At 46.7% G+C, this 13,316-nt stretch overlaps 1 protein-coding gene across 17 annotated transcripts in view; it reads right to left on the bottom strand.

Moving 5' to 3' along the window:
- ST3GAL6 (ST3 beta-galactoside alpha-2,3-sialyltransferase 6) overlaps positions 1 to 12,486 on the bottom strand; it is a 41,125-nt gene extending 28,639 nt beyond the window's left edge. For 2 of the 17 annotated variants that reach the window (XM_090151309.1, XM_090151315.1), the window contains exon 1: positions 11,722 to 12,201. In XM_090151309.1, coding sequence (XP_090007435.1) covers positions 11,722 to 11,869 — 148 coding nt within the window. In that variant the 5' untranslated portion in view covers positions 11,870 to 12,201. Of the gene's footprint in view, positions 1 to 10,618; positions 10,696 to 10,716; positions 10,856 to 10,995; positions 12,202 to 12,252 lie in introns of those variants that run through there. The other 15 variants (XM_031613159.2, XM_031613158.2, XM_031613163.2 and 12 more) reach the window with 12 other exon arrangements.
- Between the last annotated feature and the right edge of the window lie 830 nt (positions 12,487 to 13,316).

The raw sequence follows: 13,316 nt of genomic DNA, 5'->3' as shown, positions 1-13,316 counted from the left end.
CAGCAAGATGCAGCTGAGTCTAAGGACTCAGTAGCGTCCAGTAGATTCAGTAGCACAGAAGTAATAACATTTCATAGATTCAGCAGATCAGTAGATATAATCAGCCTTTGCTTCTTACCAGCTACTACCTGAGGGGTTGGAAACCCCAAACCATAGCTTCTGCTGACTTTATCCGGGAGAGGTGCAGACTGGAACCGTATCCTTCCTGGATCTTCTTCACGGCTGCATAATGCTTCAGGACAGAAGCATTGGTTTGCTGTTTTCAAATTATTTTTCCCATCCAAGAAAGAAAACAATATTCCATAGTGTTCTAAAATGGCTTAGGGCTCATTCCAACAAGTAACGTATCTTCTGCAGCACAGCTGAACATTGCTAACTTGGGGTTACAGGGCAGCCCTGCGGAGATCCAAATCCAACCAGCGGCTTTGGAGAGTAGGAAGAAAAACAGTAGCTCCTGGATTCTCTATTTCTAAGTATCAGATATTTTCAAAACTTCACTATAGTCACAATCAAGAATAAGATCAAGTCCATTGTCTCGATTGCTTTGCCCATGTTTATGCCTCTACACGAGGACTAGCAGGACAAACCCAGTTTCTGCAAAAAAATCACATCAACTGGAAACAGATTTTCATACGCTCTGCCTGTTCTGCCCCTCTACAGACCTTTCCCCAGAACTTCTCTTTATTACTTTTAAGTTCTTCCTGTGCATTTGAATGCTGAAAAGAACTTATCTCCATGCCCAGCAGCAATGGAGCTCCAGTGCAGCACAAAAACCTCCAAGTTCTGTCAAAAGCTAACCTATAACCTATGCAAAGTCCAAAGCACATATAAGCTGAGCAGAGATAGCTCTGCTTCCTCAACTCTCAAAGCTTTAAGCAAAGCAAACGCTATAAATCCAGTTCTAACTGCATCAAAAAGTAAAATAATAAATAATAATAAAACACACGTTAAGTACCACAGTCTTGACAGAAAGATGATAGAATGGCCCAGGGTTGAAAAGGACCTTAAAGATGATCCAGTTCCAACCCCTCTGCCACAATCCAACCCACCAGATCAGGCTGCCCAGGCCCCCATTCAGGCTTAAAGAACACATCCAGGGATGAGGCATCCACAGTGTCTCTGCACAGCCTGTTCCAGAGCCTCATCACTCTCTGAATAAATAGTTTTTTCCTAATATCTAATCTGAATTTCTTCTCTTTTAGTTTAAAGCCATTCCCACTTGTCCTATCATCACTATTAGGCTGTAATTTCCCCAGCTCTGTTGTACTCTCCTGAATTTAATACCTAAGGCTTTAGCCAGCCTCCAGATGGACTCCTATTTATACATTACACATTCTAGTTGTCAGTGTGTACCCAATAGAAAAAAACGCAAAGGGAATGGGAGGTCTGAGTCCATGCAGGCTCCTCCCACACCCTGCAGGGCCAACACGGCTCCTTCTCAGCCCGTGTTTTCCTTTTTTCTTCAGATCTTCTTCCAGAAAGACTGGAATACAAACAAGTCTCACAACATGCTCTGGGGGCTGGGGTTCAAGTCCTTTTCTCCTTATACCTCAACATGCAAAACTGAAAAGGTTTCTGCTGCTTAGGACAGCTGCTCCTCTTGAAGAAATGGAGCATGATAGTTTTGCCTCTCCAGGTCCTCGTAAGTGAACAAACAGACAAAAGAAAACATACATGTACTATACAAAGCTTGAGAAAACAGAAAACTGTTAACAAAGACAAACCCCACCACAACATCACTTGCACATTCACAGCCAGTGGTGTTGGCTCAGGAGTGCCTGCAGAATCAGAGGCTCAAGGTCAAATCCTTTGTTACCCAGATAAAAAAAAAAAAAATGGGGAGAGGTAGAAGGAAAAAAAAAAGCTGAAAATAGCCAAATTAGGCAAGCCTCAAAATGGTTCAGTTGCAAACCATACCAGATCACCAGATTTTCCCCAGAGACCACGATCGATCTAGATAAAGAAGGAACAGTCAGAAAATATCTGTATATACACGCACATTCAGGTACACCTGTCTTCTAACAATACCAGAGTGTTCAAAACACCCAGCTCTGGTTGATTTGGAGCTAGGGACTTAATCTCAGCTTTCACAAAAGTGACTGGGAATCACACAACTGAATCTACCAGTCAGTTTGTGGAGATTACATTATACAGATTTGCATGGAATAAATAGGCAAGCAAAGAGGTGTGAGCATGCTTGTGCTAGCATACAGAATTGAAGTTTCATCTTCACTGAAATAATGCACAAAACATACATGCAGTCATAGCTCCAAGAAAACTGTGGTCACTGTTTTTCACTGTGCTGCTTTTAATCTTGCCTCAGCTGCTTAAAAATAACAATATCAGCAAACACCATGCACACCTCCACCACCAAAAACTAGCTTTTTGAGATGGTATCTTCCCCTAACAGCAGAGCTGGCACGTCCGTCTGCTGTGGCACATATGTGCCAATGGAGAGCTCAGAGAATGTAGAAGCAGGAATGTAGCAAAACAAGTCAGTGAAAAGCAGAAAGCTAAATTAATTGAGAGAGTGGGGGAACGGAGGCAAGTGGTAGCACTTACCCCACACTGCTAGCAGGTTTTGGAAGTTTCCCAAGGCAGTGATCCTGACAGATCAGAAGTAAGGAAGCTTTGGGACACCAACAGTTTCAGCAGCTTCTTTGATAACATGAATGCCTGACATTTCAGTACTCTCAATTCAGCACTGCAATGAATATATTAACGTTGCCTTTGGGTCATGAAAGTTAATCAGAAAACTCACCTTACCTACGAACTACTCAAAACTAAATCCAAAGAGACGCTGAAACTGGAGAAGTTCAAATACTGCAAGTATTAGGGCTTTTTTTCAAGAGCTTTCTTTACACGTGGTTTCATTTTCTTGCCACTAGAGCTCAAAAATATTTCCAACACCACCACACGTGGTAAGAAAAGCTCAAACAGCAACTTCATAGCTGAGAGTGCTTTGTGCGTGTAAAGTGTTTTTGAGCTAACAAAGAACGGCTGTAAGGTAGCAGCAGAGAGCCTGCGGGCTTTTAGTGCTTTGTTTCATTTCTTAAATGTGTGCATAGGAGAAGCCACCAAACACAATTCTCAAACAGTACTTAACCTGAGCATTTCCACAGCTACGAGATTCATACCACAGTCGAAAGACACAGAAAAGAACACGTAATGCAGAGCGCGAAATCTTACTGATGTTTGCTGAATGGGAAAAGTTACTCAGAAGTCTACATCTCAGAATAAAATCAGTTCATATCATAACGCATTCTCCACTCTTTAAGATAATAAAAAGTAAAAAAAGGATGTTCTTCAAAACTGATGAGCTTTCACTGCTGTAGCTGTAGCTGACTTCAGGAGTACCGCTAATTGCATGTTTCCTTAGACAACACTGAAACCAAATTCACAACAAGAACTCAGGGCAAAGATGTGGGCAGAAAAAGACAAATTCAGAATTGTTCACAGCACAGCTGTGTTGAGTGTTACAAAGGACCTCAGCTCTTAAAGAATACTTCACACAAGTTCATTTACATGTTTCCGTGTCATAGTTACAGTGACACGGTGCTATAAAGTGACACTACAACAGCCCATGCTGCAGTGCTGACTATCAGGGGCAGTCAGCCTGCGCTGGCTTTCTGTGCCCTGATTTATGCACCTTTGTTTCCTTGCCTGTACATAAGGAAAGCTAATTACCTCTGATGGTAATCTTCAGCTGCCATCTGTCTGAGAGGAAAGCTGCCTAAATCAGTCAGTAGGGAATGCTGGGAAGGCTTATACGCTTTTCTCAGTGCTACACAGAGATCCCTTCTTTCCCCAAAACATTCAGGACGTTTGTTTGCTTCTGAAGAGGAGAGTCACCCCTAAAATCACAGCGGCCCAGAGGAGTGTTTCACCCTACCACACACTCTCACATCCTCACAGTCCTACTCCTGCTGTAGCTTCAACACCTACAGCCCCTGCTGAGAGCCGTGGGGCACAAAATGTATGCAGGCCAGCTCTCTTGGTGGGATGGCTGCAGGCACACCTGTCCTTCCCACAGCCCACCCTGCCTTCACACCCCGTGCTCATTGCCAGTCATCAATCAGCTCCTGGCATAGCTTTCGCTTGTTACTTTCTCGGCCAGTTCTGGTCTGCTGGAAGCGAAACAGCACCTATTACTGCTGTATGATTCTCGGTTTCCACAGCTGTTCAAAGCTACAACAAAACAAGCAGGATCTTTCTCGGGGCTGTGATATTTTTAAACATGTTAGCTATCCTTCCCTACCCGATCTTTGCTAAGCATCAGATTTGACCAGGGCTGTACGCGTACAGTCTTATCTTCCTTCCTGAAGATAAGAGCAGCAGGTGAGCCAGCCCCATGGCAGCACACAGCTCACCTCCCTGTCAGTCATAGCAGCATCATGGACTTCCTGCAGCATGGATCTGCTCCCCTGTAACCACACCTGACTTCACGGCATATTGCCGCAGCAGTGAAGCCTGATGTTTATTTCAGCATACAGCTAGAAGTCTCCAGAGCAAGGTATGCTGTAGGCATCATCTATCTATGTCTTTTCCTTGCTGCTCTAAGCACACGGAACACCCAGCTCAGCTTCCAGCATCACCAAGATCTATCACGTTGCTATTCGTGCACACTGCAGAATGCCATCAGAGCATGAAATGCAGTACAGTAATAGGCACTTTGTGCTGTTTCAGCACAAACGTTTGGAGCATGAAATGAAATTTATGCAATCATATTCTGCATGCATATGCACCTATTCTTCTTTTCCTTATAGAGCTTTGGAGTCCCTTTGGCTAATTTCAGACAAATCTGCCAGGAGATCATAGGATCATAGAATCATTAAGGTTGACAAAGACCTCCAAGATCGTTTAGTCCAACCATCAGCCCATCATCACCATGGCCACGTCTCTCAGTGCCACAGAACTTCATGTATTTGAGACCTCCACAAGTTTTGTGGAAATTAGCAAGCAGCTTTGTAGAACAAAGAAAGCCTCTAAGCTTGTCTTCCATTAAAGATCAAGAAGTCTACTTGCAAAAATATATCAGAAACTCAACTATTTCTGCTTGTCAAATAACTGCATTACAGACAGGTCCGTATTTCCTCAACACTATTGCCTGAATTTAAGCATTTTAAATGCCACTTTCAGACACTTACTAAGTTGCATTAGTTGAGTTCAATCATTCAACTTAAAAAAAATATAATAATAATAATAATCAGACACCAACTGTTTGTAATAACAAATAAGCCCTGTGAAATCCAAAGAATAAGATGCATGTTCTATTTTACTTCAGTGCCCTTTCCAAGGAAGCTCTGAGCAGCATTCTTCATTTAAATTAGAAATCCTTAAAGACAAAAACATCTATGACCCAAGTTGAAAACAATAAATGGCATGTCTTCAACACAGATGGAATTAAAACAGCTATTCCACTTAAATTGCTCCAACTAAGATCACAGAATCAGAGAATGGCTTGGGTGATGAAATAACAGTATTTTCTTAACACGTTTTGCAAGAAAAAAGTCAGTCTTCAGAAACTGTATTCACTGTTATTTCTGTATTTGCTGTACTTCAGAAACTGTACAAATGTTATTTGTACTGCCAGGATCTGAACCAGCTGTCTAGGTCACAACTCAGCATACACACCTGGCCTGTGCTCCGCAACACAAGCTGAGCAGCAGGGGCAGGAGAAACACACAGCTACATCAGACCCGCCTGCCTCCAGCAGCAGCAGCAGGAATTGCTATTTAGGGAGAGCACACAGCGGACACTTTGTGATCCGTTCCCCTCCTACACATACAGCATTTACAACTGCTTTGCAGAGGAGCTGGAGGATACATCCTTGCCCACCCATTTTAGCATCCTTTTGTGAACCTGCCAACATCTACGCTTGGGAATTGCACAGAGAAAGGAGAACACAACCACCAGAGGAGACTGCAGAGGTACTGCAACATCAGAGCTGCTGAACCACGTGGCAGATCACTACCAAGTTCCTCTGAGAAATGGGGATTAAAACCACCACAGGCAGTTACAAAACTAGTGGATGTGGGTGGGAAGGACAGCCCCACACAGCCTTCCAGATCTTCAGCTGAGGCAAAAATTGTCTCCTCGTCTCATTAAATATTGCAAAACGTCTGGGCAAGTAGAACAAGCTGTAGTTTTCCCTTAACTCTTTTCAGTGAAAAACAGGCTTTTCCTCAGTTAACTGAATGAGAAAGCAGTAACTTGTCTGCACACAGGGCATGACCAAGACTAGCAACCACATGCTAGCAAGCCTTGTGCACGTTCACCATACGGACAAATCCTAACTTGCTCTGGTGTTTCATTAAGTGGATTTAATATCATGTCTCCACTTAATCTTGTGCAAATTTTATGTTCAAACAAACCCTAGAGGGTATCTCTCATCTACACCACTAACCCTGCTCCTGGTTTCAACTCCACACATCAGCTTCAGACTATCTGAAGCACTGTGGAGATTGAGGTGATAGCGTTTCCAAGGTGCTCAGACATGACATTGATGGAGGACATAGACAGGCAGGTTCAAGAACTTTAGAGAAACAGGAAATATCTATTTTAATTGCCAAAAGATGAGTAAGGTCGTGCTTTCGTTCAGCAACAGCAGTTCTTAAGCTGTCACATACCCTCCTCACTTCCCATTACAGAACAAAAATCTGCAAGTTCCTTCCCTTTTGTGTCCCTCGCTTCATGGTGGGGTGCTGGCAGGACTCTTCCCTAAGCAGATCATTTCTCCCACACAGGTCACCACGTAGCCAAAAAACTGCATCAGCACAACACAGAGCAGTAAAATGAGTCTGCACAGAAAGGAGCTGCGTAAGTCAACACCTACAGTGGGAAGGAGGAAAAAAAAAAAGATGTATCAGAGACACAACCTCCATTCCTTTCTTATCCTTGGAAAAAGGACTCCTCCTCCCCTGCCTCCTGTATGATATCTTACACAGGCACATACACACACCATTAAACAGCCACTCTGTATGCATGTTTTCACTGCCTACCTCTGTTCAGGACTCTGCCCAAGCTGATGACATGCCCCTCACTCCACTCTCATTTCACTGCTGGCCAGAGGGCTTTGAGAATAGTGGCAGTGCAAGCAAGCAGCACCAGGCTACTGCTGTGCAAGAGAAGCACCAGCCTGCAGATCCAGCTTAACAAAAAGCTGCTCTGAGCTCTGCAGCAGCTGATCTTCATTTTCACATTTCCATCTCATACTCTCAAGGGTGAGAAAACATTGTTTTAAAAGAGAGTTGAAGGGCCTATGGAAATCTAAGACTGCTAGTCACCCATTTCCCAAATAGCTTTCTATTGGCTAGTGTCCCAAAAGAAAGCAATACTGCTAAGAAAATGGTAACTTGCACTCTGAACCAACAGATGTTATGGAGAGCTTCACTGATGTAGTAAGAACTTCATTTCATTCTTGCCTGGTCTTAAAACCAGCCCCTTGGTTACTCTGTCCCTCCTCCTAAAGGAGGGAGGATCAGCTTTGTGGCTTCTCAAGTTTTCCAGCCCTTCCTCCCCAGCCAGCGCACATGGGGGCTATTCAACTTTTTGCCTTGCTCCTCCTGGCTCCCCATGGATGCTGGAATGTAAATAATAGCTCCAGTACAATGCACTCGGGTTTTACTGCTGCTGCTGGGGCTGGGAGTGGAATAACACAAACAGTCACACAGAGACTTCAGTTATTATCCAGGGGATGCTTAAAATTCACCCATCCTGTACTAGTGCTGTAAAGGATCTTCCTGTTGAGATACCAACGTTTTCGGTTTTGCCCTCAAGTGTAAGTTATGACTGTATTCAGAACACTGAGGAGCTACTCCACCCTAACAAAATGAATTTTTAAGGACGTGATGTTTCAAAGGCGATACATCCTGAGCACGGCATTACTGAAGCGTCTCGCCATAATCTGCACGTACATTTATTCAAAAAGGCAGTGATACCACAAGCAAGCTCTGTGTTTCTATTTCTATTTAATAGCACACACACCGGTGAACGCTGCCTATCACTCCTCAGCCCTTCAAGCTTCCTGCACAAAGACCAGCTACCGATAGCAGTGATTGAAACACCGAACTACAAAGTGCAGCAGATTAATTTCAATGCACTGCGGAAAGGTGACCTGCAAAGGCAACTGCAGCTTGCACGTGATGTTTCCCTCCAACCTCAGCAACCACTGTGAAAAGCTGAGGGTTCAGATTCTTCTGTAGGATGAGGATAAAAGGCAGATAGGAAGATTTAACACCTACAGAAGTTCGCACACCATTAAGGGGGAAGGGAAAGAAGAAGAAAAAGTTGTATTTTATTTCCCCCTGAAGATTACAAATAGTAGAGAGTTAGTAATACGTAACACTGCAGAAGTGGAAGCAGAAAGAAAACTGGATTAATGGGAAAGTTGAGGGTTTTTTCTTGTTCTGCTGCTAAGCTCTTGGGCTTTTACGTAAACAGATAGCAGAAAATAGAAACTCTGAAATAGACCAAAAAACCCTCTACACTCAGTTACCTCAGATTAATTTCCCAGTATTTTTCACCATCTTCTCTATAAAACTAGCACAAATAAAGAACATATTACTTAAATGAATGACAGCTGAGCTGCCACAATCTCAGTAAATTACACTCTTAAAAAACACAGTGCATATTTCCATTTGTTATGCTATAATACTGTAAGCATCTGTAAGAAAAGATATCTGAAAACATTTCAAGTCATCTGGAATCTGTTCCTAAAATGCCCTTAATTCTGGGGCCAGAGTAGAGTATCTCATACTCTTACAACAATTAAAAAAGCATAAAAATCAGGCTTGTAATTAAAATAACCTGGATCTTCAGGCACAAAGATTAACAAAACAAGATCCTGTGCAAAAGATACTGTGCAAAATAAAGACTTTTTCCTTACAGACCCCTTTGAGGCAATGGTGTGGACAGCCTCATGGAGACTCACAGCAGTCTTCAAGTTACATCTGTAAGGGATCCAGTGGATTGTATCCTCTTCCAGGCAAAGCACCTGAATCAGAATGCCCAGCAGCACGTGAAGGTACACACAGAGGGTAGAAAACCACAAACCAGCCAAGGCAGACTTGGGAGAACTCTTGTAAAGCTGTCTTGGAAGGACAGATCAGTCTTTTTACTGAGAGATATTTACCAGAACACCCGGAAACCATCACCAAAAATGAGAGCAGGATAAAAAGTACTCATGGTACACAGAAGGCATCACAAAGACTACTGTTCTTCCACACAAAAATGAGCACACAAAGAAGAAAACTACCACGTGAAGCCCTCTAAGACCATCTCTGCTTGCAACTTTTCAAAAGTCAGAGGAAAAAGTGAAGGAGAAGGACCTCGAGCACTTGGCTCTGTGAATGGGATCATTCACTACGTGGGCTACTGCATTTTCCTTCTGAGGGAGGCAACACCCATATGTAATTTCTAAAGCCTCTATTTAGCAGTGCACGTGGTAGATAGCAAAGCGATGTCTTGCCCACCTCCTTATCTAACCAAAACATCACAACTCACCTATTTCCTTCCTTCCTTTACAGTTCGTGCCCTTGTGATCCCACAGACAGCTCTGGGGTCTCGCTGCCCTGCCCTGTCCCACCCTGCAGCCACTCCATGGGCACTGCCCCAGGGCAGCTGTCTGCTTCGGGCAGAGGAGTGCCTGGATACCGGGAGCCTCAGGGGGTGACTCATACATTCCACATGCAGAAAGGGTCTCTCGCAGCTAGAAAGACCCTCGGGGAGATCACGGGACCTATCCCGTGGTCCTTATTGCTGCTGGCTTTTTTCATAAGCAGTTATCATAGGCCTGAAGAATGACCTCACTGACTGCTTCAGCTCAGCACAGATGCAAGCACCTCACCAGGCCAGACAGAAAGATCCGTGGATTGATTCCACGTAGGTGGGAAGAAAAACAAGCTGTCGTTGATGCAATCTAACATAAATACAGACATATTTTTCCTTCAGAAACATCACATCTGTGACCTAATCAGGTAAGAATATTTTCTTCTCCTGAAATGGGTTGGTAAGAAGCTGCACACACGCACATTTCCTTTGTCTCCACGTCCTCCTTGTACTTAGTTTTCAAAATTTTGGACTGACAGGTCTGGTACAACCACATTCTCCACATTAGAAGTGTGTATGTTGTTACACACGGTGAATTGTCTACCATCCAGCAGCAGGAGTTGCCGGGTTACACCAAGTAATCTCATCCCACAGCACTGTCCTTCTGACATAGCTCTGCAGCCACGTTGTTCCTATGAATAGCTCTGCATAGGGTCAGTATAGGAGAGAGACACCAAACAAACGAGGTTTTAGCAGGGTAACAGGAGCTCAACGTGCACGCAAAGCAACAGATAGCTCCCACCAGCCTTGGTTCCAACTGCGGATCAGGAAGAGATCCCGCTCCTCTCTATGGAAATTTGAAGTTGAGGAAGAGCAGCGGGGCTGAGCACACGGCTTTCAGCAGCTAAAACAGAAACGCCGACCCCCCCGCTGAATAATAACTCAGCACAATAACCCGGAGACTCTGAAAAGCAGGCAGCACGAAGCTTCCACGGCACGTTCCCTCCACCCCGAGCACACACGCAGCACTAACTAATGGCTTCGCGCAGCTCAAGGCAGAGGCACCTACACAGCCATTGTTTCTCCCCCCGCCGGGCCTCTGGCCGCTCTCCCAGCCGCCGCCTCCCTCCCGGCGCCCCGCGACAGCCCCGCTCACGGCGGCATTACCGGTAGGAGCGGCTTAGCGGCAGCAGCGGCGGATCTCCCTTCTCGGCTCCGAACGGAGCCCTGCGTGGCCGCCCGCCGCTCCCGGCCCGTTACCCGCCCGCCGCGGGCACTCACCGCCCGCCGGGGGTGCCCCGAGGCGGCGGCGGGCGCTGATGGTGCCCGGGACTCCGCCCGCCGCCCCGGCCCCGCAGCGGGGCCGCCGCGGGGGAGCCGCGTTCCGCCGCTCCGCCGTCGGGCGGGGCTACGGGGCCGCTCCCGGGCCCCCCGCCGCTGCCCCACCTGGCTGGGGGCCCCGCAGCCGCCGGGGGTCGCAGGCTGTTCCGTCACCGCCGCTCGGCGCCGGCGCTCATCCCGGCGGCAGCCCCACGGCGTGGTTGAGCGCGCGGAGCTCGGCTTTGCCAGGAAGTTTCCGAGGACCTCTGGGAAAGGTCTGGGACATCTCATCTCGGCAGCTCGAGCCAATTACGAGTGCAGCTCGCCTTCAAGACGGCTTGCGGAGGCAGGCTCCGTCCCTCTGGCAGAGCGTTCGGTTCCCGGAGTGCTTTCGGCGAGGGACGCGCGGAGCGGCGTCAGCCCTTACGGCTCTGCCTCTGAACGCCGGGTGACTTACACGGAGCAGTAGCGGCTTTTGGCGCGTACCGGGAGGAGGCTCTAAAGCTGTAAACTTACTTGAGGGTAGCTGGGAGCTCCCTAGCTGACACAACGCAAGAGAGCGAAGAGATGTCCCATCGGGAAACCAGCGCTCTGTTCGCCAGCTGCTGTGGATGCAACACCCTCTGAGCCGGCGCAGCAGAGCACAAAGCTAGGCGGGCTCCGTACAGCAAATGCATCCACTCACCGATTGCCAACAGGAAAGGGACTTCTAATCAAATCAAAACGCAGAGAAAAGATAACGTGCAGCTTCTTACCGGGGCCGCACCGGCCGCAAACAGCTCCAGCCCGACTTCCGCACGCTTACGGTAATGATGAGGAAGAAGAGCGGGGCTTCGTTCAGCTGAGCCTCACCTGCAAAAGAAAACGTGGAAGGAAGCATGCTGTGCGTTAGGATGGAAGTGGTGTTTGACTCGCGTCTGCTGAAGCTCCTCCTCAGCTTATATCGAAGCCTTCCAGGGGAGGAGAGCCTCGTGTGAGGGAAGGCACCGCGCTGCTCCATCCCCCGCTCGTCCTCCCTCACCGGCTGCGGTTACAGCGATTGCTGTTTCCTCCTGCCCGCCCGCTCAGCCACCTGCGGAAAGCATTGACCCAAGCCTGGGCAGCGAGTGGAGGCAGTGCACCCGCCTGAGAAGTGAGAGGTAAAAACTGAAAAGCCAAGCAAGCTGAGGGGCACAGGGTTCTGCCTCTCCATGCCGATTTCCATCCACGTGAAAGCCCACGGGTCACCGGGAGAGGAACTGGTTCTAGAAAGCTGCTGCAGAACAGGGCTGCACCTGTGCCACCCTGTGTAACCGGCCCGGTGACAGCCGGGGGTTCCTGGAAAGTCTCTGCTCGCCGCAAGGCTCTGCCAGCGGCAAAGGATAAAACAACGACAAAAATCACCTTGTTTTGAAAGCATGTGCTGCATCCGTGTTGTATTTTTGTGATGGGGGCTGTACCGCGCTACAGGAAAGCGGAGGGGTTGCTAATATTTTAATTGTCCTTTCCTGTCATTGCCATTTCCTGCCTCAAACATCACGATCCTCAGCGCTGCTGATCTGTAATTTTTTCTACGTGGTGCATCAGGAGTGTGCTGTAGCGATATGAGAGAGCATTGCTTCCTTCATTGGAAGTGCAGCTTCTGGGTATTTTTGGTGGTTACCGTTGCCATCACTGTGGCCAGCCTCAGAAAGTACAGAGAGTGCCCAGGGGTGGAGTCTAGGAAGCAGAACTTCAGTATGATCTAGATGTACATGCAATGACATCACAGCTAAAAGATGGGAAATTTGGCCTGTTCTTAAGAGACTCTCCAACCCTGCATCCAAACGAGGTGGCTTTAGCGTGTTCTGGGCTGTGAACCAAAGTTCAGGCTGTTGTAATTTGTTTTGCCTTGAGCTGAAAATACCTTCATACTTTTGATCCCTTCTCCTGAGAGAATCCTTGGGTCTTTACCTTTCGCACCCTGGCACTTACAAAACAATGCTACTTCAAAGCATCTAGTTAAAATATCTGCCTTCTAATGTTATTTATTAATGCTGCTGTTATCTTTTTCCTTTCACCTCTCGTCTTTTCTGCCCACACCCTTCAATTCACCCCAATGGGCACAAAAACAATTGAATAAAAAAAACATTATGGTTGCACAATGAAGGAGTCATAAGTTAGGAAATAGCAGAGGACTGGCTGTATTACTTCACCTCAATCCCCTTGCACGTGTTTGCTTCCCGACAGGCTTAAATTACACAGCCCAGCACTATGTCACTTTGGCCTTACTGGCTTGGTGAGGCACATCCTTTGTTCAAGACACAGGATGGGCCAGCTTAGGGATGTGCCAGGTTTCTACAGCACAAGATAGTGGGACAATTCACTGCAGAGGAGCATAGGAAACCTTGAGGAAATGGATACTATTCCTGTCTCTGTTCCTGACAGGATGCTTATGCTGCAGCTGCATCTTTTGCACATGAGTTCAT

This window comes from Phasianus colchicus, chromosome 1, assembly GCF_987193195.1.
Source record: "Phasianus colchicus chromosome 1, bPhaCol1.hap1.1, whole genome shotgun sequence".
In the NCBI taxonomy this organism is placed as follows: Eukaryota; Metazoa; Chordata; class Aves; order Galliformes; family Phasianidae; genus Phasianus; species Phasianus colchicus.
Note: the sequence above shows the minus strand (reverse complement) of the source record. Positions and strands in the feature narration are given on the sequence as shown.